This window comes from Ilyonectria robusta (genome assembly GCF_021365365.1).
Source record: "Ilyonectria robusta strain PMI_751 chromosome Unknown BGZ61scaffold_3, whole genome shotgun sequence".
Lineage (NCBI taxonomy): Eukaryota > Fungi > Ascomycota > Sordariomycetes > Hypocreales > Nectriaceae > Ilyonectria > Ilyonectria robusta.
In genome coordinates this window covers 559,390-581,862 of record NW_025764437.1, presented here as the reverse complement: position 1 = coordinate 581,862, position 22,473 = coordinate 559,390, and the positions used below count along the sequence as shown (strand labels likewise).

Sequence of the window (22,473 nt, the reverse complement as noted above, 5' to 3'; positions counted from 1 at the left end):
CTCGCCCGCCAACCGCGTTACGCATTTATACAAGCACTCTCCCGCCTGCAATCCCTCCCGCGCAGTCGCGGCTGTCTGCAGCAACTCTTCCCACACGTGAAACGCGGCCCAAAAGATTCGCTGCATTTTCGCATGCCTCTCGGGTGGTCATAAGCACCTGGTTGGTAGCTCGATTGCGGATCATCTCGGCATTGCTCTAAGAAGCTATGCCTGGAGCCGTCCAAACACATGGCCGTTCGCGGTCCAACAGCTTGCAGCTGATGCTCGACCTGGAGAAGAAGATGGTGGTGAGTAATTTCTTCCTAAACTCTCATTTCTGGCCAGAATACTCGTACTCACGCTTCCTGATCCAAATTAGATCCATCGAGCGCAGGCTTCAACGAACCACTCCCTCTCATCTTCTCAATCTGGCTCCGTCCCTCCGAGTCCGGCTCCTCAACCTCGCCGCTTTGAGCTGGTGCCAAAGGATGGCAAGAAAGCACCTCCGCCCGTTCGAAACTATGGCCCTGTGCCGCCACCGCTGTTTTATAACATACCTCCTCCTGTCGCAACCGAGCCACCAGCTGTCTCCCAACGAAAGCTGGTGAAAGATTCATGCCACTCGAGAGGCGCATCAGTACCCGCCCACAAGACGGTGGCCTTTGTATTCCCTCCGGATGTCGAAGAAGAGAGATCCGTCTGCCAGTCACCCAGCTGGGAGGCGTACGGCCGCCGCAAGCAAGAGAAGAAGGAGAGAAAGGAGGAGAAGAAAGAAGAGAAGCGAGAGGAGAGGCGGGGGAGAGAACCAGAAGTCACCGAAACCAAGCCTCGTGGAAGACGCCTGAGCAAGGCGCCACCGCTCTCACAAGGCCTGGCTCGAAGCCAGACCGACCCAGTGAGCCCACCAAAGCAGAAGACTCGGTCTTCTAGCCTGCTGGGTGTTTCTATTGGGAACAAAGACAACAGGGATGCTAGGGACGAACCATCTGAGAAGCCCAGGCGAGGCCGATCTGGTTCGCTGACCTCGGCCATCCGACACTCCTTTGAGATTCGACGCGGGTCTTGGGATCAGACTAGTCCCTCGGGGTTCCTCGGCGGCGTCAAACTGGACAAGAAGAAGCAGGACTTCCGCCAGCAAGTCGTGGACGACCAATCCAAGGGAAACAGCACAGTCCATCCTGCATTGCGAAAGTCGTTCCTTGGAGTTGGCTCCTTCACGCCGCTCAAGACTCCGCCCCAGCCTGCCCAAGACAAGGAACCGGAAGCGCAGCGTCGAACCTACCCGCCAATTTCCCTGCAAACGTCGTCGGCGAGGAACCAAGCCATGATGTCGCCCAAATCCCCATCCAAACGAGACTCCTTTAGCTCCGCAAACATCTACCTCTGGAGCGCTCGTGCCAAGAAGAAGGCGGCGAAGGCGGCTGACGAGTGCGCCGTGGTTGACACCGAAGATGAACTGGAAGAACCAATCAAGAATGCGCCGTCTGCTGAGGAACTAATTCACGCCAAGGAGGCAGGCTTGACGAGACGGGGTGGCCTTCATATCAAGACTGGCCCACCTGCTACCCTCGAAGCAAAGATATCAGCGAGAGACCTTGGGGCAGACAAGGCGTCTCACGAAAACGGGGTCATCAAGCCGCTCAACCTGGCCGACAAGGACCGGAGTTCGAAGGCGACCGAGCCGTTACGTCTGGAAACGCAACCCGAAAGACACTCGGCCACCGAGCAGAAGGACAAGACGCCATATCCCCCGTCGTCAACCAAGACTCGCTCAAGACACGGATCAAGTACCTCTGTCTCATCTATCCCCCCGGAACCTCCAAGGAGGAACTCGAAGAGAAACTCTCTTGGCTTGCTCAGTCGGTCGCAACCACAGTCACCCATCGAGGCGATCAAAAATGAACCAACTCGAGCTTCCAAGGAGTCTCTTCGCCCGCGGCTGGACAGGAAGGCCGTGGGAGCAGCGAAGACATCCAGCGAGAAGCGGAACGCCACGCCACCGAGCATCCGATATGAGAACACTGCTCCTGGTGTGCGCCCAACGCCATTCCCTGCAGACTCTCCGACGTCTCTAACTTCGAGGTTTAACTTCAAGGACACTGCTCGGTCCACCTTCAGTCGCGGAAGCGGATCACAATCATCCTCCTCTCCGACGTCGACCACGAGCAGCGTCTCCAAAGGAGGATATTCGCCGACACTCCCAGCAAGTCCTCTCAAGAACGAGACCATGGCACTGCCCCGAACAGATGTTCAAAAGACGGCAAAACAAACAGACGCTGGTCCTGCCTCGTCCCAGATAAAGATCTCTCGACGCCTCGCCGAGCACGTCGCTACGAATATGGTGCAGTCTTCGGACATCTGGAGGCCCACAACAAGCTCATCCGATGAGTCCTCATACTCGGACGCTCTCCAGTCTGCATCACCCCCGAGTACACCGAATTCGTCCCCACCCCAGTCCGACTCTGAGAATCTTCCGCATATGGCCGGAGGAAAGCACCCTCAATACAGCCCTTGCTGGTCTGCAACCAGTTCGCCGCAGTTTCCTGCATGCGATCGATTCCAACTCTCCGACGCGCCTCAAACCGACGAGGAACTGGACCCTATTGAGGCAGCTTCGAGGAAAGTGATGGAGGCTTTCGCAAACGCTAATCTCCGAAGCCCACCACAGAGCAGACATGAACTCACTTCTTCGGACGAGAGTAGCAGGATGTCACCCTTCACACAGGCACAGCCGCGACTAAGGCACAGAGAGAAGAGCAAGGGCCGCATGAGGCCGTCGGAGCTACAGACCGACAACTTGCCCCAGCTCTCTCGTCCAAAGGCATCTAAGAGCACGCCGAATCTGGATGGGCGCGGCCATAAATCGGCGGTAGCTATTCCCGAATCATCGATGAAATCGAGCCGCCACGGACCCCAAGGTGGCGACCGTGTCGGAAAGCTGTTTGTGGTGTGCTGCGAATGCAAGCGCTACCACGACATACCCATCAAGCTATACAAGGCTATGGCGAACCCCGATGCCGTCTTCACATCTTCCGAGGCGATGGGCTTCGAGGGCAAGGTTTCCATGACGGTGAAGTGCTCGTGGTGCGAACATGAGATGAGCACCAAATGCTGCCCCGGAGTATCGGGAATATTGGCCATTAAGGAGAGATTGCATTGAGAGTATGCTTTTTGATTTGATTGGTTTTGTTGTTTCTTTTGAAGATGGTTTTCTGGCTACGAAGCCGCAGATAACGACACTGCACGACGCACTGATTTCCTTGACCAACCTCTGACGGTTCCGTTTTGTATGGGCGCCGAGAGGGAAAAGATGTTTGGGATATATTCCCAATTCGCGTTTGAGCATGGATGATATTAATTGCTCCCTGTTTGGTTTACTGCCACTATATACCCACTGGCTGGGTTCACATTGGCAGTGGAGGAGGTTCTGTATATGGCCTTACGAAATAATTCGAATGACTTGATGACTATTATGAATGAACATTATTTTCAAGCTCATGGAGCATTGCAGCTTTAAAGCAGCCTTGGAAGTGGATTTTCACGGTTGTCTCTGCATATTTGGAGTGTCATGACGGTACATCTGTGGGGTTGGTTGACGTCACATCACGACCTCCCATACAGGTCAAACTCGGGAGGAATCTTGAGCACTGGTTTTCAGTAAGCAAAATTTCTAGCATTTACTAGCATGCTAGACCGTTTTCTCGAAGTATTTAAGCCGTGTTTGCATTCACGGCCGGTGAGTTGAACCGAAGACGGCCAGGGTGAAGCTCCGAGCATGACGCCGATTTGGCGCTTGTCACCACTAGAATCGACCGAGAGGACGATCTCGAATGGCTGCATTATGATGGAATAATTTGACACAAGCGGACACTTCTGCAGAGCCCTGCAACTGGTTTATCCCCACAGCGATCATGATCGTCCGCGATGTGTGGCCGTTGCCCGTCCTGGTTTGCTGCGCGCCTCTGACGTCAAAGGTGGCAGGGATCTGAATGTGGTGGATTTCCAAGTTTCTCGTACAACTCGGTCACAACACTCATGGAGATGATGATATCAAGACTTTGGAAACATACGTCAGCCAGATTTACTGGGACTATTTCTTTCGACTTTTGCTGTTCTACTGCTGCTGTCAGAAAATACGGACCAAATCTTGGGTCTTGCAACGTCTCTGATCTGCTCTCTATTAATCACGACAACCACAACCACCAACATGTCTGACGAAGAACCGAAAAAGAACACCATCCTCTCCCGCAACAAAGAGGGCACCATGGACGCCACGGCTCTCCTCTGGCACGCCCTCTGCGACAAGCCCAAGACGATCCGCAAGTACATCACCCACGACGCCGTGCTCGCCGAGCCGGACCGGGAAGTCTACTCGCCCAAGACGGAGCCGACACTGAAGGAGTACCTCGAGGACTACTACGAGCCGTGGACGGCCTTCAAGATCCACGACGACCCGGACTTTGTCGAAATCGACCTGATGAGCTCGGCCGTCACGTACCGCGTCACCGCGTGGCGGCTCCAAGGCGGCGAGATGGTTGCGACGGAGGGCTGGTGCTCGACCACGTTTCGGCAAGGGGCCGGAGGTGACTGGAAGTGCTGTGCTCACCACATGGCCGAGATTTGAAGAGATGATAATGGCTAGGCTTTGCTCCGGGATGGGGGGAACTTGTAAGAGATGATGTGGGGGTTGGGATATGACGGCGTTTCGTTTGGTGCGGATCCAGTAACGTCTGTTGGCGATGATGTTCTGTTACGTTATGCCATGGCTTTTATCTTCAATGTATGCAATTTACGGCTGGTGCCAAGATGTAAACTTCAATTTGCAATCAACTAGTTCGCCGTTAGGCGTGATCCGAAGCTTCCTTGGGCGTCATGCCGGGTTTCTTGGAAGAAAACTGACTCGGGACCATGGTTCCCCGCTCGCTCATGTTATCATGCCAAGTGCCAAGGCTTCTAGTTCATTCCACGACCCATACAACGAAACTTCTCCTGCAGCGTTATCTCATCTCATTGATGGTTTATATTTGGCTCCCTTCTAGAAAAGTAAAAGCCCTTTCGCCCGAAGCGGGGGGCCTGCGCAATGCAGGCTCGTGGCACGGGGAGAACATCTGAACGCTTTACTCCTCTTGTGCTCCTTGGCAGAAAGCCTTGACTTACTTAGCGATGCATTCTTATCTTCCGCGGCAAATTAATCCACAGGATGTGGTAATGGATTTACTTCAGTGGAGCTCTACTGAGATCGCGCCTTGTGTCATAAGTCTGGCGATCTTGGCGGCGCTGCTCCGTACGAAGTCTGAGATAGATAGTCCACTCGGTGTAGCATTGGTCATCTTGCAATGTGAAGGTGACATTTGCTTTTGCTAGCCCGATGAATCATTGTAGCCTACAGAGCTTGGCATGTGTAACTGTGCTGGCGTTTGTATACATTGGGTGGCAAGGGGGAGGTTAGAGTTGGATGAGGGAGAACCGTTTAAAACGTCAGCTCTACGTATCTCAGTCCTTTCTCTTTCCTGGGGCGGGGTAATGGTAATCGAGATGGGATTTCATGAGACTCATCCCAAAATCGCAATTAAATCGAGCCTTGGCAAATCCTTCCGGCAAAAGATACCTAGCCTACTTGGTCGCGAACGATGCCGAGCATCGACGGGACTCTTGGAAACTTGCTTATCAAGACAATTACCCCAGCGTCTTTTCTCTTTACTGCATATGCAACTTCTCTGCCCGGGGATAGACTTGGCTTCGTCAAGGTTTTCCTTGGCTCTTTAAGGTCGTCCTTGGCCCCGTTGGCTCGACCTTGGCTTCGCCTGCTTGGTTGGGACTCCATCTGCCCTCGATTTATTCTCTCTTGTCACTTTCTCTGGGCTCACCTAAAATATCCAACCTATTCTTGAGCTTCAATCTGGCGTTAAAAGGTCATACCGTCGACATGGTCAGCGGTTGATATCTCAGCGCCCAACCAGGCCAAAACTCGAAATGCTTTTTTCACTCTGGCAAAGAGAAGCAATGGAGAGTGACTGTGGGCCATGCCGACATTTTTGTTTTAGGAAGGAGCAGCTGACGGATTTCTTGTTCCCTGCAGTCTTGTCATTCTGCATCCCACATTGATGTTCCTTGGCGTTTATAGCCAAGGCAGGCTAACGATTCCGCCAAGGAACGGTCTCTTCTGCCACGCAGCCAGGTCATCGAGGTTCTAGCCTGAGTATGCGATTACACAGTGTTTGTGACGCATTGATGGGAAAGGCTAAAGGCGATCGGCAAGGTCCCGCCTAAGTGGCTCCTGGTTGACGCTTCCTGAAGGATCGACTGGGTTATGAATTCTGCCTTGTCACGATGCCAACGACGATGACACCCTGCATGCCTATCCTCAGACCTTGCCGAGAAGACCCGAGACAATGATGTTCGCATCTAGAGTGCGCCTGTGGTGACCGTCCAGATGGCTCTCCGATGCAACTACGGCACAGCAGACGCCCCTGAGTCTGCTCGCCATTATCTGCCTCTGATGAGATCCAGCTGGCAGGTTAAATTAATAGCAAGGGGCGGGAGTATCCGAGAGATACGCCCAATCTCGCATCTCATGTTCTGGACTTGACAGTGGCGCTTTTGGGCTTCCTGGAGCCTCACAATCGGTCCATCCCCAGATTCCCGTCCCCGGTCTCCAGTCTGATCCCGTCACCCCGGCGCCGGGATTTGTCACAATATTCCCAAGTCACCGCCCTGCTGAGGTGCAGACTTTGTCGTGGCCCCCCTTCAGCCACCAGCGGACCGCATAATGTGATTGACGCCCATCACCCGTACTATTCCGCCACCTCCGCAACGGCTGTGATGATTTCTGTGCAAAGGCCGACCGTTCCGGCGTCATGGCCAATGAAGACATGTAACCGTCCTGCGAGGGATCCGTATTCACCGTACGTGACCCGCGTGTCGCCCGCCAGTAGCCTCAAGTGATGCTGCGTGTTCTTGGGTCCCCTGACAGGCGCTAGAGCGCCCGGAGACGTTATGAGACGCCTGGAGATGCGGCTATGTCAACGGGGCGGATGACGCTGCCTAAGGTCGTATCTAAGAAGCGGAGCCTGGTCCAGGAGTCGGCGATTTAAGCTTATTGTCACGTTTAGAGAGATGATCAGAGATGCAGGTGGACTCAAACTTACGTACAAGGTACCTCCATGCGGGGACTTGTTCTAGAAACAGCGCAGAAGGCTCACATGAGAAATAAGATGATAACAGGGTATGGAGTAATAGCCACAGTTAATTGTTAGGGATCCATCGTATGCGCGTCTCCATCACTGGAAACATACCCCGGCTCTTGCAGCAGCTAACGACATGGTACTTCCTCTAGCTAAGGTATCCTGAAGCTCTAGGCAAAGATAAGACTCTGTGTCTTAACAGTCCAAAGTCTTCGAGAGTGTCCCCACGATTGTGGCAGTGCCTGCGCCGCGCCGTGAAGATGGGCCAAATCATGATGCCGTCCTCTAGTCAACAACAAGCCGTTGTCGAGATCTGATCGAGATCTAATCTCCATGGATGAGGTCACGAGACCACGCAGGACGAACGTCTTGGTGGAGGGTGGAGGCTCTGCTGGCTCTGCTTGAGCTGTCCCCGACCAACCTCTCGCCGGACAACGGCCGGAGCAACCCCCTCGCACTCGCTGGGTCCAACATGCCGCTCTGAGGAGCCATGTGGAAGTCTGGAAACGAATCAACCCAATGGCCGCTTCGCACAGAATGCCTAGAACACCAACATGATCCTTCGACCCTCCAGGACACCCCCTTCTTCCCCTTCCTGGGGTGTGTGCTATGATCGCTTACGTATCTTTCCCGAGAACATCCCAGGGCCGTCTACAGTCGGCTCCTAATATAATCCCAAATGCAGTCCTGTGCGTAGACCCACCCTCGGTGGCCGCAACGGAGTCTTCATGGAGTCCTCGTGGGGCCTTGAAGAACACCACGGCCGCTCATGGGCCAGCATCGCCGCCTCCAAGGCTCGGCGCGCGGGCTCGGTGCCCCAAAAGCAACGAAACCCCGGTCTCCCAAGACCCGGCCAAGGCCCGGCCAAGGCTCCGTTGCCCACTCACAGCCGCCAATTGATGCCGAGCCCACCACGCCGCGTCACTGCTCCGACCGGCCGGATGGCGTGCGAACGGCGAGTGCCCGACCGTCGAGACGCTCCAGATACCCAACGCCGTCTAGAACGGCGCAAACCATGGCCAATTAGCTTTCGTCATGTTACAACATGACACTACCTTCCCGGAGCTGTCACCGGTGGCCTTGGACAGTCCCGGTTCTGGAGGCGGATGAGCCGGCTATGACAACAATACCAAGAACTCCGTCCTATCGCCAAGACACTCGCTCCAATCTCCAACCCCGCCTTTCTGGAAGAAACACAGGAAGCAGAGAAGGAAAATTGGACCGACCTTGGCGTTGCGGGGGTCTTTGGAGTAAACTCATCCTCTAGGAGTCGCGCCATGACGGAGGTGCCAGAGATAACAGCCTGCCTCAACATTTGTCCTGGTCCTCCGCTGGCAACTATAAGATGTCGTCATCCCAACCCTGAGCTCCTCCTGTGTCCCTTCTGTTCCTTCTGTTCCTTGGTGTCTTTCTTCCCATGGATTCTTTGCTTATCCACCCCTGATCGCCAAACTCGAGGCTTCTTGAATCCCCCTCCCAGGAATCCAAGTAGGCTTCAGGGTTATCCGGTACCAGCATACCTTCATTCCTCTCTCACAAGAACCTTACAACAACAGCCCACTACTAGGCTTGCTGACACGCGCTGTCAGTGTCGACCGTAGCCATGGCCCAAGTGGAGGCATCGGAGACTCACGTCTCTGGCCAGAGCAATGCCCCCATGAGTCAGCCTGCTCACGCTCTCTCCTTTAACCAGGTAGCAGAGGAGCTTAAGGCTGATATCATGAATGGTTTGAATGAGACCGAGGCCAGCCAGCGGTTGGAAACGTTTGGAAATAACGATCTCGGTGATGCCGAAGGCATCCAACCCCTCAAGATCATCCTGGCCCAGGTGGCCAACGCCATGACATTAGTGAGTCTTTCTACCTCGGGGTTCTTTTCTTGTTCTTTGTTTGTCTGGCTGTTTTCAACCCCCCCTTACATTGCACCTGTCGTTACTGCCACCATATTCTGTATCCTCGCAACTGGAACCTGCACAGAGGGTTTCTTGTGCTTTGCATAACCCTATCCACATCCTATACCTATATGGATTGAAAGGCTCTGACTAATGCCGCGATAAGGTCTTGATCCTTGCCATGGCCGTCTCTTTTGGTATTAAATCTTGGATCGAAGGCGGTGTTGTCGCCTTCGTCATTATGCTCAACGTCGTCGTCGGATTCTTCCAGGAGTACTCGGCTGAGAAGACCATGGACTCCCTCCGATCTCTCTCATCCCCCACTGCAACCGTTATTCGTGGTGGAGACTCCATGGTTGTTCCCTCTGTCCACATTGTGCCCGGCGACCTTGTGGAAATCAAGGTCGGTGACACAATCCCGGCCGATATCCGGTAAGTAACCTATAGTTTGGTACTTGGCCGGTTGATCTTACTTTGCTAGACTCATCGAGGCTATCAACTTCGAAACGGACGAGGCGATGTTGACCGGCGAGTCCCTGCCAGTCAGGAAGAATGAGGATGCAGTCTTCGAGGATAATACCGGCCCTGGTGATCGTCTCAACGTGGCCTACAGCTCTTCCACTGTTACCAAGGGCCGTGCCAAGGGTATCGTTTTTGCTACTGGCGTTTGCACCGAGATTGGTGCCATTGCCAATGCCCTTCGAAAGAAGGATAGCAAGGTCCGCCCCGTCAAACGTAAGACTGATGGGTCGGCCAAACCGCACCGATATCTCGAGGCTTACACGTTGACTCTCACGGATGCCATTGGTCGCTTCTTGGGTGTCAATGTAGGCACTCCTCTACAGAAGAAGCTTTCCAGGCTGGCTATTCTCCTATTTGGTGTTGCCGTCATCTGTGCCATCATTGTGCTCGCTGCCAATGAATTCGACGGTCACCAACAGGTCGTCATCTACGCCGTTGCCACGGGTCTTTCTATGATCCCAGCTAGTCTGGTCGTCGTCCTGACCATCACTATGGCTGCCGGCACGAAGCGAATGGTGGAACGCAACGTCATTGTTCGAAACCTCAAGTCTCTCGAGGCTCTTGGTGCGGTCACGGATATCTGCTCTGACAAGACCGGTACCCTCACCCAGGGCAAGATGGTGGCTCGCGGCGCTTGGATGCCCGGCAAGGGAACTTACACGATTGAAAATTCGTCTTCTCCCTTCGATCCCACTGTTGGTGATATTCGATACGACCCTCGCCAGCCGCACCATATCCCTTTCAAGCAGGGTGGCGATGCCTGTGGTGTTATTGATACAGCTGCCAACCTGCTTTCACAGAGTGCCAGTGGCCTCACCAGCTTCCTCCAGGTCGCTTCACTAGCCAATCTTGCGACTGTCGTCCAGAAGGATGGCGAGTGGCACGCTCGTGGTGACCCCACTGAGATTGCTATCCAAGTCCTTGCTTCTCGATTCGACTGGAACCGCCTCAAACTCACCAGCCATGATGAGCACAACCAGTACAGCGAGGTCGCCGAACTGCCTTTTGATTCTGACGTCAAGCGCATGTCTGTCATCATGAGGGACAATCGCTCGGGCAAGCTCTTTGCCTTCACCAAAGGCGCTGTTGAACGTGTTATCGGAGCTTGCTCGACCTACTGCCCTACTGATTCGGATGATCAAATCCCTATTACGGACGACTTCCGTGAGGAGATCCTCCGCAACATGGAGGCCTTCGCTGGTATGGGCTTGCGTGTCTTGGCCCTGGCATCGAAGACCTACCACGTCGATCTGAAGAAGGGTGACGAGGTCGACCGTACCACGGTTGAGTGCGACCTTGTCTTCCGTGGTCTCGTTGGCCTTTACGATCCTCCTCGTCCTGAGTCTGCCCCGGCCGTCCGGGAGTGCCACGAGGCCGGCATTTCCGTTCATATGCTTACTGGAGATCATCCCGAAACCGCCAAGGCCATTGCTATTGAGGTCGGGATCCTACCCACTCGAATGGATCTTGTGGCCCATGATATCGCGGCCTCAATGGTCATGACTGCTACCCAGTTCGATGGCCTCTCGGATGATCAAGTCGATCAATTGCCGTTCCTCCCACTTGTAATTGCTCGGTGTGCTCCCAACACCAAGGTCCGAATGATCGAGGCTTTACACCGCCGGAAGAAGTTCTGTGCCATGGTAAGTTGTAGCATCCCAAGAATGATGGGATGTTTGCTGACTAGAATAGACTGGTGATGGTGTCAACGATTCACCCTCGCTTCGCCGTGCTGACGTCGGAATCGCTATGGGCCAGGCTGGTTCTGACGTCGCAAAGGACGCATCCGACATTGTTCTGGCCGACGATAACTTTGCCTCAATTGTTGCGGCAATCGAGGAGGGTCGCCGGATTTTTGATAACATCCAAAAGTTCATTCTTCACGTCCTGGCCACCAATGTCGCACAGGCCTGTGTTCTCCTTGTCGGTCTAGCATTCAAGGACCGAACAGGTCTCTCAGTTTTCCCTCTGGCTCCCGTGCAGATCGTTTGGATTATCATGGCCACCTCTGGTATGCCTGATATGGGTCTCGGTTTTGAGCGTGCCGTGCCCGACATTCTTCGCAGGCCGCCGCAGCCTCTCGAAACCGGCGTGTTCACTCTGGAGCTCATCTGCGACATGATCGTCTACGGCCTTTGGATCGCGGCGCTTTGCCTTGGTTCCTTTGTGTTGCGCCTGTATGCCTGGGGCGACGGTAATCTCGGGGAGGGCTGCAACGAGCGATACAGTGAGGCCTGCGATACCGTGTTCCGATCGCGTGCCACTACCTTTGCCTGCCTCACCTGGTTCTCACTGTTCCTGGCTTGGGAGATGATTGACAAGCGACGGTCCTTCTTCCGCATGCAACCAGGCTCCAAGCTGTACTTCACTCAGTGGATACACGACATTTGGCGCAACCAGTTCCTCTTCTGGGCTATCATGTTCGGCTTTGTGACGCTGTTCCCTCTAATCTACATCCCAGTTATCAGCACCGTCGTCTTCAAGCACAAGGGAATCAGCTGGGAATGGGGCATTGTCTTTGTCTGCGCCGGCTTGTTCTTCGGTGGTGTTGAGCTTTGGAAGTGGGCCAAACGCGTTTTCTTCCGTATCCAAGCCCGTCGGGCCAACGGAGTGAGCTGGAGAGATCTAGATATCGAACAGCGGACGTTCGGAGAATATCTCAGCTCGCCTGGGTCGAGCGATGTCAGTGTTCGTCACGGCCTCGAGAAGGTCCCCGTGCCTCCGCCGGCTGCCACGGCACAGAAGAAGTCTAGTCCTTGAACTCCAAGGCGCGGGCCGGCCCTAGAGTGGTGAGACTTACACATGCAAGGCATCGTCCACTTATCAAGTTCGTATCAAACAATGAAGCAAGGTGCGCCTTTACGATGCGCGACGCAGGACCACGAGACAATGGCATCGTTGGTTCAAGTGGTGGCGGTGCAACAAATCTGAATATAACAGAAAGAGCCATGCTATGCCGGATTATCCGAATCGTGTCAAAGTCCCTCCGAGGGTGAAGATGGCGACGATAACGATGCGACTGGGCGGAAGGTGTGAGGCCAGGAGGATGACGAAGAATGAAACTTGAAGCCAGCCTTATGCAGTGATGGATGGAATTTCGAACCCAAAAGTACCTACCTTAAGGAGCCCAACATACTCCTACAAACTGACCAATTTGGATTCATGAAATTTATGACCAAACAGAGCCATAAGTGTCGGGCCAACGGGACTTTTGTATGAAAAACGTGTGGCGGTGGGCGGTTTAATGTTGATAACTAGCAGCCAAATGACTGGAGTGTATTTCGCCGCAGCAGAGAAAGTCATCCAGGTTGATGTTGGCTACGTAATTTCTAGGGAGCAGCATGATTAAATTACTAGCTAGTACCTGGGAATAGATTCCGAGATACGGTAATTTGGCCATTGGTCTAAGACATGGCTACTTTCAGGCCCGATTACGATCGCCAGCGACTCATTTGTTTTGCGGGCGCCTAAGAGACAGGATAGAAACCTGACAAGGAGGCCTCTTCGTAATCGATTCAAATGGCATGTCTCCCCAAGAACCAAACCACGAAGTGTCTCCCACACCCGGTCGCCAACGGAGCCACTCATTTACATTCGGACCGGCCGGGAACTCGGTGCCGTGCACAACGTCGATACTGTCGCAGCGCCGCCGGGAATCCGTGACGAGACATTCTGTGAGCACTTTGGGAGGCTTGTCCCATTGTATCTCGAGTCGTACGCATTCCCTTCCTCGGCTAGCGGCATTCATCCTTGGCCGCGTCCTTATCATGGCTTACCCGTCCCACTATTTGTCTTGTCTCCTGGGACCTGGGTGTGATGGAACTTGTAGATCAAGGGAGATGGTTCCGGTGCCATCATCGCCTGTGGGGGTGTCCTTGTCCTGAGGCGGCTCGGCACATATCTACCCTTCCTAGTCCTTTCTGGCTCTAGATCCCGTTTGAGCCTCGATCTTTTCTTGGCATATTCAAGTCTATTAAAGCAATGACGCCATTTGAGATGCCTTCTCTAGACATATGCGATCTCAATATTGTCCTTGGGGCGCTGGGTGAGATCACGATGACTTGAATCGAGCAAAATTGTGGCCAAACTGACTCCTATAGGCGCCTTAATTGTCCTCTATGGCCTCATTTCAGTTATGATCAAGCAGGTCTGGTACCTGGGGGTAGCCCGTAAGTTTTACATCGGAATGGAACCTTCGTGCGATAAAAGAATTGACTGACTCTATTTGTACGTAGTCCCGGCAGTGGTGATGGGTATAGCTCTCGGACCAGTAGCAGCAAAGTTCATTGACAGTCAGGAATGGGGCCATGCAGTGAAGGACCAGACGCACGATATCACCTTGGTACGCTTCCTACAGAATGCGGGCATCACTTGCACATCTACAAACGGCGCGGTAATGAATACGATGCTGACTCTCGCAGGGCGTCACACGGGTCATGATCGGACTCCAGCTTGTCATCGCAGGCTACCAGCTCCCATCTCGCTACCTTTGGGTACGGGGGAAAGAAATGGCGATGTGCTTGCTCCCGATCATGACTATGATGTGGCTTGCCACTACGCTTTGTGTTCTAGCAACGACTCCCAAATTGACCATACTCCCCGCTCTCGTCATCGCAGCCTGCGTCACTTGCACGGATCCCGTTCTCTCACAAGCCATTGCAAAGGGCCCGTTTGCCGATATGTTTGTTGCCCGGCCACTGCGAGAAATCATATCCTCCGAGGCCGGTGCCAATGATGGATTCGGGTTCCCGTTTTTGATGATTGCTGTCTACATGATGCGACACGTCCATGATATAGGGGAAGATGGAGGCACCTCGAACGAAATTGAGCTTCTCCCTGCCGAAGGAGTTGGGCGTCTAGGCGCCGGCATTGGCGTCGCCCTTAAGGAATGGTTTCTTGAGACATGGCTCTACATGATCTTGCTGTCTGTCCTATACGGGGCTGTGATTGGATTCGGGTCTTGTAAAGCCATTCGGTTTTGCCTCAAGAAGTATGCCTTCCAACGAACTCAGTCGAACACGGCTAACGGTCTAGGAAATGGATTGACAATGAATCCTATCTTCTCTTCCCCTCTGCGTTGGGGATGTTCATTGTCGGTTCTTGCGGCGCAATCGGGACCGACGACTCTTTGGCCTGCTTCGTGGCCGGGTGTGCGCTCAACTGGGATGACCACTATCTCAAAGAAACCGAGCGGCGCCACGACGAAGTAAACCAGGTTTTTACCGCGCTTCTAAACTTTGGCGGCTTTTTCTACATTGGAACCATCATCCCATGGGCCGAGTTCCATGATCCAGACGGAACTGGCCTCACTATTGGGCGGCTTTTCCTTTTAGGCTTCTTGGTTCTGTTGTTCCGTCGGATCCCAGCTGTTCTTGCCGCGTACAAGCTGATGAAGCCCGTTTGCGCAAACTACAAGGAAGCACTTTTCATGGGCTACTTTGGTCCCATCGGTGCAGGTGCTGTCTTCTACGTCGAATATGCGCGCCGTTTGTTTCCTGATATCGGTGATGGCGATGCCGAGGAAACGCACCTGGTGGAGATCCTCGGGCCAATTGTGTACTGGCTCGTCTTCTTTTCTATTGTTGTTCACGGCTTGTCAATACCCGCGTTGGACATTCTCTACAGGTACCTCGGCGTGAAGCCCATTCACGACGATGCCATCGAGATGTGGTGTTCGTCTGTCCGAGAAGCACTCCCGGCCAACGCTGCAATGACGGGTTCCGATACCCTTATCGCATATAACCGCTTCAGTCGACCGATTGAGGCGGTTGATTTGCCGACTCTTGAGAGCTGGCGAAGGGGTGGGTCATCGGCTGATGACCCGAACACAACGGAGGAGAGAACTGAGATGGAAGAAAAGCGGGAGGAGGGACGAGCGACCATGCGACACGTAATTTAGCGTCGTGATGAACAGGGACGTGATTTGGACATCTGAGAGAACTTCAGACGCTAGCATTGTTGTTCCCTCGTGTGTTTTATTCTTTGAGCGGTCTGCTTTTCCATGCACCATTGGAGCCTTGGGACATCGCGAGAGACCAATTGCCAGGAGCATGCGGAGTATTAAGGGCCTCAAACGTGGCCGTGTGAGTTGTTCCTCCTAGATTAATAGGATAGAATGAAGATAGAGCGGGAACTCGACGTAGGATTTCGGTGGGGCTGCTCACTAGTGACCAACTCATCATGACTCTGACCTTGAGTTGGGTGTAAATCGGCGCCCAAAGGTTAACTTACAGACTCTTTTCCGCGAACTCGAGGATCAGACTCTGATCACTCGTTATACCAGAAACTTCAGAATCACCGCGATCATGACCGCAGCCACAACAACCCCCGCGGCAAAGCTGCAGCGAGAGATGAAGGTCCTCGCACTGGGCCCCATGCGAACCGGAACCGCGTCCATCGCCGAAGCCCTCACCATCCTGGGCTACAAGGACGTATACCACGGCATCAAGGCCCTCGATGACATGGACGACTGGGCCATCTTGGACCGTGCCGCCGATGCCTCGTTCCCTGTGCTCCCCACGTACACGGGCAAGCCTTTTACCCGCGAGCAATGGGACGAGCTCTGGGGGCATTGCGAGGCCGTCACCGACGTGGCCGCCGCCTTCGCGCCACAGCTCATCGAGGCGTATCCTGATGCCAAGGTGCTCCTCGTCGTGCGCGACTTTGACAAGTGGTGGAAGAGCCTCAACGAGAGCGTCATCGGCAATCTCTGGAGCACGTTCGGCCAGTTCTCCATCTCCGTCATCGAGCCGCTCGTCGGCTCGTACTCAGGTGTCGCTTCGCGGAAGCAACTTCTCGGCCTATTCGAGGCACACAACGTCGAAGAGTTGCGGGCAAACGCGCGCGAGGCGTACGACCGTCACCACCGCACGATCCGCGAGATGGTGCCGCCGGGCCAGCTGCTCGAGTACACCATGGGCGAAGGATGGGAGCCGCTCTGCGACTTCCTCGACAAGCCGGAGCCGGACGTCGAGTTCCCGTGGGTTAACGAGGCGGAGGAGCTGCGGCGGGTGATTGTGAGCAAGGTCCAGAAGAACGTGTTGGTTGCCCTCAAGGTAGTTATGCCGTGGGTTGGCAGTGCCATGGCGGTGGGAGTTGGGTCATGGATCATGATGAGGAGGAGCGGGCGTTGATAAGGATTTAAAGATGATAAATAAGGCGTGGGGGTGAGGGGGGTGAGGGGGGGGGCAGGGCATGACGTGATGAGAGACGATAGGGCCATCTAACACAAACATGAGAATATGGCAAACGACAAAGTTGGGCTTCTGGAGCAGGTAGCCGGCATATTGGTGCGGATAGATTACAACTGTACCTTAGATTTAAAAAGATTCACGCTCGGATTTCAGCGCCAGCATCATGCGGTATCGTGTGCCGTGAACATTTCTCATCGGGCCAATCCCGGAACCTCCGTGCCACCGGCGGAGCCATCGACTCTCATTGCTCCGGGCCCGGGACCGGAGGAGTCCCACTCAGCCCCCGCCCACCAACTCCAAGCGTGCTGCTAGCAGAATAGTCTAGATTAGAAGCCGTCCGGATGATATTGAAGGCCCACCAAAGGCGAGGAATGTGTATTTAGCCGTGAGGTGAAGAGCAATAGACTGGGGAATAATGAGGGAGGCAGCGAAAGTTAGTCGAGCCGGACATCATGCCCCATGCCCCAAACTAGTAACACTATGAATATTAACGGCGTTGTTTTTTCTTGATGAAACTAGCCACAAATTCGCCATAGTAGATTATTTGGTATGTCAAATCTTCAGCTTAGTTAACAACACAATTTAAATCCCATGGCAGATGCAGTGTTTTGAGTGAGGCATAATTAACAATAATCCAAGATAGTAGTAGAAACACTGACACGAAGCTAGCTAGGGGCAAGCTGAGATGGACGTAACACATGTGCATACAATTGTCTTACCACATGTATGTAAGGCGTGCATTTAGAAGCATTGTCCTAAAAGGGCAAGGATACATGATCTCATGAGAGTTATCAGGACATGCATGTGCTAGTGGCATTTACAAAATGCCGAGCATGTGTGTATGTAGATCGATGCGGACCAGGGTTGTGGAAAACCTCCCGTCTCCCGAAGATGCATGACGTTCTGGACAGGAGGCAACAGCCTCAGGATGAAACGAGGACAAATTGTCTCATCACACGCCGTAGACGTACGATGTCTGCCACGACATGCACCGCAGAAACATGCGTCTTCCGCCTCTGAGCCCATTCGCACATGCATGCATGGTATCCGTTGCCCCGATGATCCGAAGGCCACGCCACAGCGTGATGCGATGGTTGAAACGAGCACATTTTCAGCGAAAATAGGATCGAGTGTGGGTAGGAGCAAATATCGAGCTCTACTGCCCCTTGCTCGGAACCGGGAGCTGCAAGTCGAGTTGCCGGGTGTGGCGGTCAGTCCCTTTTTCGCAGATGGTGTTGGCGGCATTGGGTTTGTCCACCGGGCTACGGCTGCCAGGTGGTTTCTTTCCCGCGCCTGTAAAGAGAATGAACGGCGAAAGCCATCAGGGTTGTTACCATTCGGTAAGAACTGCGTGCAACATACGACAGGAAAACAGGTATATATATAGGCGGTTGAAGTCTCCGTCTGGTCTTGAGCGTTTTGAACCTCTGTCCCGTTTTCGCGCAGTGGAGCAATGATCACTCCAGCGCTCAGACAGTGAGTCCATGCACCCGTCAAGTGCAAAAGCCCACTAATTAACCCCCTGAAGCCTCACGCCAACCCATCCACCCTAGACCCCGCGGAAGCTGCCACCTCCCCCCGCCGCGGCTCCAATGCTGGGATCAACGACATGCGAGGGACTGGGAACCAGGAACCAGCGAGGACAGCATCGCATTGAACGAGCACGGCCTCGGGTCATGGAAACTGTAGGACGCGGTCTCCTTGTGAGATGAATCGATAGCCCGCTCCCAGGTCGCATCCAGTCTCCCGAGAGATGGTTCCCTGTCCCGGTCCGGGCGATAGGCGAGGGATGGTTCCCCACACCAACAACACCTTTACGCAACATGCCGACAAACACGAGACATCTGACAGCACACACAGAGAGATACTGTAGACACCGGCACACACAGGCACACGGCGGAATCCACTCCTCAACAACTCGGCCCTCGCGACAGCTATTACGAAGCCATCTCTGCGACTCACCGACGGCCGGACCTATGCCCAGTGGATCATCTCCAGCTCCCTCGGCAGCCATTGGAGCGGGTAAAAGCGCTGGCTAAATTGGTCCGTCCCACGAAAGCAAACCCGCTCTTCGATTCAAGCGCCCCCGTCACCGAAAGCCATTGCCCTCCGTAGCGCGGGACTGGCGCAGGCGTTGGAGGCTCCTGAAGGAGAGAGGCGGGAGAGAAATTGGCGGTGCTCGTGGTGCGGTGGTGGGGCCGGCCAGCTCTTCCTGGGTCGAGTCTTGCAGGCCAGGTCTCCCGGCATTGGTGCGAGCTCCCCCTGGCTTGCGGTCCATCGCGGGTTCCGTCAGTGAAGGCGAGGTCAAAGGTACTTGAGATCCAGGTCTAGAAAATGGAGGTGACGGCAGAATTCTGGCTTGAACACGACGCATTCATGCCCTGCGATTCACCGCCTTCGCCAAAACAGGACATACCGTCCTCCTGGGGAACCTGACCTCCAAGTACCCAGAACCTGCCATTACCGTGTGCCCCGCGTCCGTCGTGGGGGTGTGAGTGAGCAGGTGAGAAAACATGGAAGCGCGGCAGGGCGGCATGCGATGGGATGGATTGGATGGACTGCACAGCTCCGTCATGGCTGCCCTCATCAGTCCATCTCGCCATTCTATTTGAGCGGCAGCAGTCGCCTTCATCAGAACATTTCCCCGGCCGGATGGAGACCGGCATCCTGAAAACAACTCCCCCGCCGCGAAAAGATATAAAACGAGCAAAACGTCCCGCGACGATACTCTCACCACACCCACACTGCCGCACGTCACGATAACCCCCCCGTCTCTCAACAACTTGGCTAGCCAGGGACCCTCCTCAAGCCTCACGATACCCACCGAGATCAGGAGCGCAATAAAACCAGGCGCCAATTCCTGATTCCCCTCCTCTCCGTCATCCCTCTCTCACCAATCCAAACCCCAACTCATCCACCCAACCGCAGCAATGGCCAGCGTACGTTCAACCCCCAGTTCGCCGCCCGCTCGGGCATCGTTGCAGATTCGCTGACCGGCACCGCCCGTGTAGAACCTGTCCTTCGTCCTCAACAAGCCCGGTGACGTCTCCTTCGAGGAGCGCCCCAAGCCCACCCTCAAGACCCCCCACGACGTCCTCGTCGCCATCAACTACACCGGCATCTGCGGTTCCGATGTCCACTACTGGGTCCACGGCGCCATTGGCAAGTTCGTTGTCAAGGACCCCATGGTTCTGGGCCACGAGTCGTCCGGTACCATTGTCGAGGTCGGTGAGGCCGTCACCACCCTCAAGGTCGGCGACCGCGTCGCGCTTGAGCCTGGATACCCGTGCCGACGATGCCCCAACTGCACCGCTGGCAAGTACAATCTTTGCCCGGACATGGTCTTCGCCGCCACCCCTCCCTATGACGGCACCCTGACCGGATACTGGGTCGCCCCCTCCGACTTCTGCTTCAAGCTGCCCGACAACGTGTCCCAGCAGGAGGGTGCTCTGATCGAGCCCCTGGCCGTCGCGGTCCACATCGTCAAGCAGGCCAACGTGAAGCCCGGCAACTCGGTCGTCGTCATGGGCGCCGGCCCCGTCGGTCTGCTTTGCGCCGCCGTTGCCAAAGCCTACGGCGCCACCAAGATTGTCAGCGTCGACATTGTCCAGTCCAAGCTCGACTTCGCCAAGGACTTTGCTTCCACCCACATCTACACCTCCCAGCGCATCTCCCCCGAGGAGAACGCAAAGGCGCTGCTGGAGCTCGCCGACCTGCCCGACGGTGCCGACGTCGTCATTGACGCCAGCGGCGCCGAGCCCTCGATCCAGGCCAGCATCCACGTCGTCAAGGTTGGCGGCCACTACGTGCAGGGCGGCATGGGCAAGTCGGACATCACCTTCCCCATCATGGCCATGTGCATCAAGGAGATGACCGTCAGCGGTTCGTTCCGCTACGGCCCCGGCGACTACCCTCTGGCCGTCGAGCTGGTGGCCAGCGGCAAGGTCGACGTCAAGAAGCTCGTCACCGGCACCGTCGAGTTCAAGCAGGCCGAGGAGGCCTTCAAGAAGGTCAAGGAGGGCGAGGCGATCAAGGTGCTGATTGCCGGCCCCAACGAGACTCTGTAAGTTGGCAAAAGCAGACAAGACGGACAGACGGGAATCACGGATGGGAAGAAACGGCGACTCCAACAGACTGGTGAACCTGTCATGTTAGACAGGCGGCAGGCGACAGCTGAGAGTGGATCGGGGATCCTCGCTCACAAACACGGGAGAGCTCAAAATGGCCAAGGCGCCGACTAGGAACTAACTTAGAGCCTGGCAGGGCAGGATGCAGGATGGGCGGCGGCAGGGCCAGGGGCGAAATGCTTGACAGGAACAGGGCTTGACGCCGAGTCCGACGCCAGGCTTTGATGCTGGCCTCGACTGGACAGCTTAAACACAAGCCTACGGCCACGATGGCAATAGGCAAGCCACAAAACGCCATGTGCAATTACAAGTCTATAAGTAGCCAACAAGATACCATGGCCATTTCTGGCACGATTCAAACATGACGCTTACACGAATCATCAATGTTTCAGCAGTGCAGAACCGACTACGTACGTAGGTGCCGAGACTGGCAGTGTCCACAATGCATACCACAGTACCACGTCGGCAAGCTCGTGATGCACAAGCCATGGCCAGATGGATTTAGACTTACTCACTTAGGCTCTCTGGCCTTGTGATATTAACGCCCTGCGATAACGCCCTGCGCATCTAGTTCCGTGTCTAGTTCCGCAGCCTGCAGCAGCCAACAGGGGGTGGCTTCAGCCTTCCTACGACATTGATTCACCTGGGCGCCAAACAAGACTTTGGCTGCAGCGACGACACAGCCTCCATGCTTCGACAACGGCCCAATGAGCAGCGGGCCGGATATAATTGCTGCTGGCAGCGCAGAGCAGTCGGCCGACGGCAGCATTCCGTCTTTGGATGCCCTCACCATGCTCGTGCCGCTGCAATGGCATCCTGCGAAAGGAAACTCCAGACGAGGAGTCCAGGGCATGAGTCCAGGGCCTCATCAGCATCTCCCTGACATCCCGGCACTTGGATATTGGCAGTGGAGCTCGGCTCAAAATCCTGCCGTCTCTCTCCCGTCTGTAAGAGCTCGGCTGTGATGCGTAGCACGAACACGAGCCTATCTATTGTCCCCTCTTTCCCCCAGGTATGTGCATGTATGATCTAGACATACACAGCCCGCCGTTGGCCTCCCGAGATTCCCTAGATCAGATCTGCGCGGGAGAGGCTGGGAACAACAGCCTGTGGGAGTCACTGATAAACAGGCGAGAAGTGGAGAATCAGGTGGGAGATTAGGACGTGATCGAATGAGGAATCGAGTGCGAGCCGCTCGGGCTTAATCCTCCGCTGTGAAACTCTTTTTTAGCATCTGGATGGTCTGGCAGTTGGGCGGACTCGCTTCTTTCGATGCCGGCGTGCCGGACGAGGCCAGGCAAGGGGGTGGCAGATGGAGCCAATATTCAATATTCCAGGCTGGCACTGCCCGCTCCAACGCCTGTGCCGCGCCCTACGGATCGCGACTTGGCCGCTGGCACTTGGCGGCTGGACCTGGTGTGCACTCCACCACCACCTGCACCATGTCCGCCGCAACGCATGGCGCATATCCCGCCGCCCGATTGCCTACGCCGTAACCCAAACCTCCCAACAAGGCTTCACTCGCAGGGCTCCAGGGCTCCCAGGCTTCTAGCCCTCTCCCTCGTCTGAGCCGTTCC

The 22,473-nt window shown here is 55.0% G+C and overlaps 10 protein-coding genes across 10 annotated transcripts; 8 read left to right on the top strand and 2 right to left on the bottom strand.

The window, feature by feature from the left end:
* Window positions 1-206: 206 nt before the first annotated feature.
* On the top strand, window positions 207-3,139 carry BGZ61DRAFT_527774 (uncharacterized protein; the record flags this gene model as incomplete). The annotated part of the gene is made up of 2 exons (XM_046253160.1): window positions 207-287; window positions 359-3,139. 2 exons carry the CDS (start codon window positions 207-209, stop codon window positions 3,137-3,139), a joined length of 2,862 nt encoding a protein of 953 aa, XP_046109215.1.
* Window positions 3,140-4,186: 1,047 nt separating this feature from the next.
* BGZ61DRAFT_473161 (uncharacterized protein) lies at window positions 4,187-4,603 on the top strand (the record flags this gene model as incomplete). Its single annotated transcript, XM_046248428.1, has 1 exon — window positions 4,187-4,603. The coding sequence occupies one exon, from the start codon at window positions 4,187-4,189 to the stop codon at window positions 4,601-4,603; it is 417 nt and encodes a 138-aa protein (XP_046109214.1).
* A 4,163-nt stretch (window positions 4,604-8,766) lies between these two features.
* BGZ61DRAFT_473160 (uncharacterized protein) lies at window positions 8,767-12,336 on the top strand (the record flags this gene model as incomplete). Its single annotated transcript, XM_046248427.1, has 4 exons — window positions 8,767-9,012; window positions 9,221-9,486; window positions 9,536-11,219; window positions 11,269-12,336. 4 exons carry the CDS (start codon window positions 8,767-8,769, stop codon window positions 12,334-12,336), a joined length of 3,264 nt encoding a protein of 1,087 aa, XP_046109213.1.
* Window positions 12,337-13,468: 1,132 nt separating this feature from the next.
* BGZ61DRAFT_124414 (Sodium/hydrogen exchanger family-domain-containing protein) lies at window positions 13,469-15,678 on the top strand. The gene is made up of 5 exons (XM_046237069.1): window positions 13,469-13,621; window positions 13,677-13,745; window positions 13,812-13,918; window positions 13,998-14,566; window positions 14,611-15,678. Exons 1-5 carry the CDS (start codon window positions 13,558-13,560, stop codon window positions 15,473-15,475), a joined length of 1,674 nt encoding a protein of 557 aa, XP_046109212.1. The 5' UTR covers window positions 13,469-13,557; the 3' UTR covers window positions 15,476-15,678.
* On the top strand, window positions 15,679-16,930 carry BGZ61DRAFT_124415 (uncharacterized protein). The gene is made up of 2 exons (XM_046237070.1): window positions 15,679-16,721; window positions 16,778-16,930. Exon 1 carries the CDS (start codon window positions 15,882-15,884, stop codon window positions 16,707-16,709), a length of 828 nt encoding a protein of 275 aa, XP_046109211.1. The 5' UTR covers window positions 15,679-15,881; the 3' UTR covers window positions 16,710-16,721; window positions 16,778-16,930.
* Window positions 16,931-17,298: 368 nt separating this feature from the next.
* BGZ61DRAFT_442524 (uncharacterized protein) lies at window positions 17,299-18,184 on the top strand. The gene has a single exon (XM_046244746.1). The coding sequence runs from the start codon at window positions 17,665-17,667 to the stop codon at window positions 18,154-18,156; it is 492 nt and encodes a 163-aa protein (XP_046109210.1). The 5' UTR covers window positions 17,299-17,664; the 3' UTR covers window positions 18,157-18,184.
* Window positions 18,185-18,237: 53 nt separating this feature from the next.
* Window positions 18,238-18,939, bottom strand: BGZ61DRAFT_124368 (uncharacterized protein). Its single transcript, XM_046237067.1, has one exon. The coding sequence runs from the start codon at window positions 18,781-18,783 to the stop codon at window positions 18,319-18,321; it is 465 nt and encodes a 154-aa protein (XP_046109209.1). The 5' UTR covers window positions 18,784-18,939; the 3' UTR covers window positions 18,238-18,318.
* A 760-nt stretch (window positions 18,940-19,699) lies between these two features.
* BGZ61DRAFT_473157 (chaperonin 10-like protein) lies at window positions 19,700-20,836 on the top strand (the record flags this gene model as incomplete). The annotated part of the gene is made up of 2 exons (XM_046248426.1): window positions 19,700-19,708; window positions 19,781-20,836. 2 exons carry the CDS (start codon window positions 19,700-19,702, stop codon window positions 20,834-20,836), a joined length of 1,065 nt encoding a protein of 354 aa, XP_046109208.1.
* Window positions 20,837-20,875: 39 nt separating this feature from the next.
* On the bottom strand, window positions 20,876-21,361 carry BGZ61DRAFT_124365 (uncharacterized protein). Its single transcript, XM_046237066.1, has one exon. The coding sequence runs from the start codon at window positions 21,192-21,194 to the stop codon at window positions 20,916-20,918; it is 279 nt and encodes a 92-aa protein (XP_046109207.1). The 5' UTR covers window positions 21,195-21,361; the 3' UTR covers window positions 20,876-20,915.
* BGZ61DRAFT_473156 (uncharacterized protein) lies at window positions 21,258-22,465 on the top strand (the record flags this gene model as incomplete). The annotated part of the gene is made up of 4 exons (XM_046248425.1): window positions 21,258-21,306; window positions 21,569-21,843; window positions 21,940-22,045; window positions 22,128-22,465. 4 exons carry the CDS (start codon window positions 21,258-21,260, stop codon window positions 22,463-22,465), a joined length of 768 nt encoding a protein of 255 aa, XP_046109206.1.
* Between the last annotated feature and the right edge of the window lie 8 nt (window positions 22,466-22,473).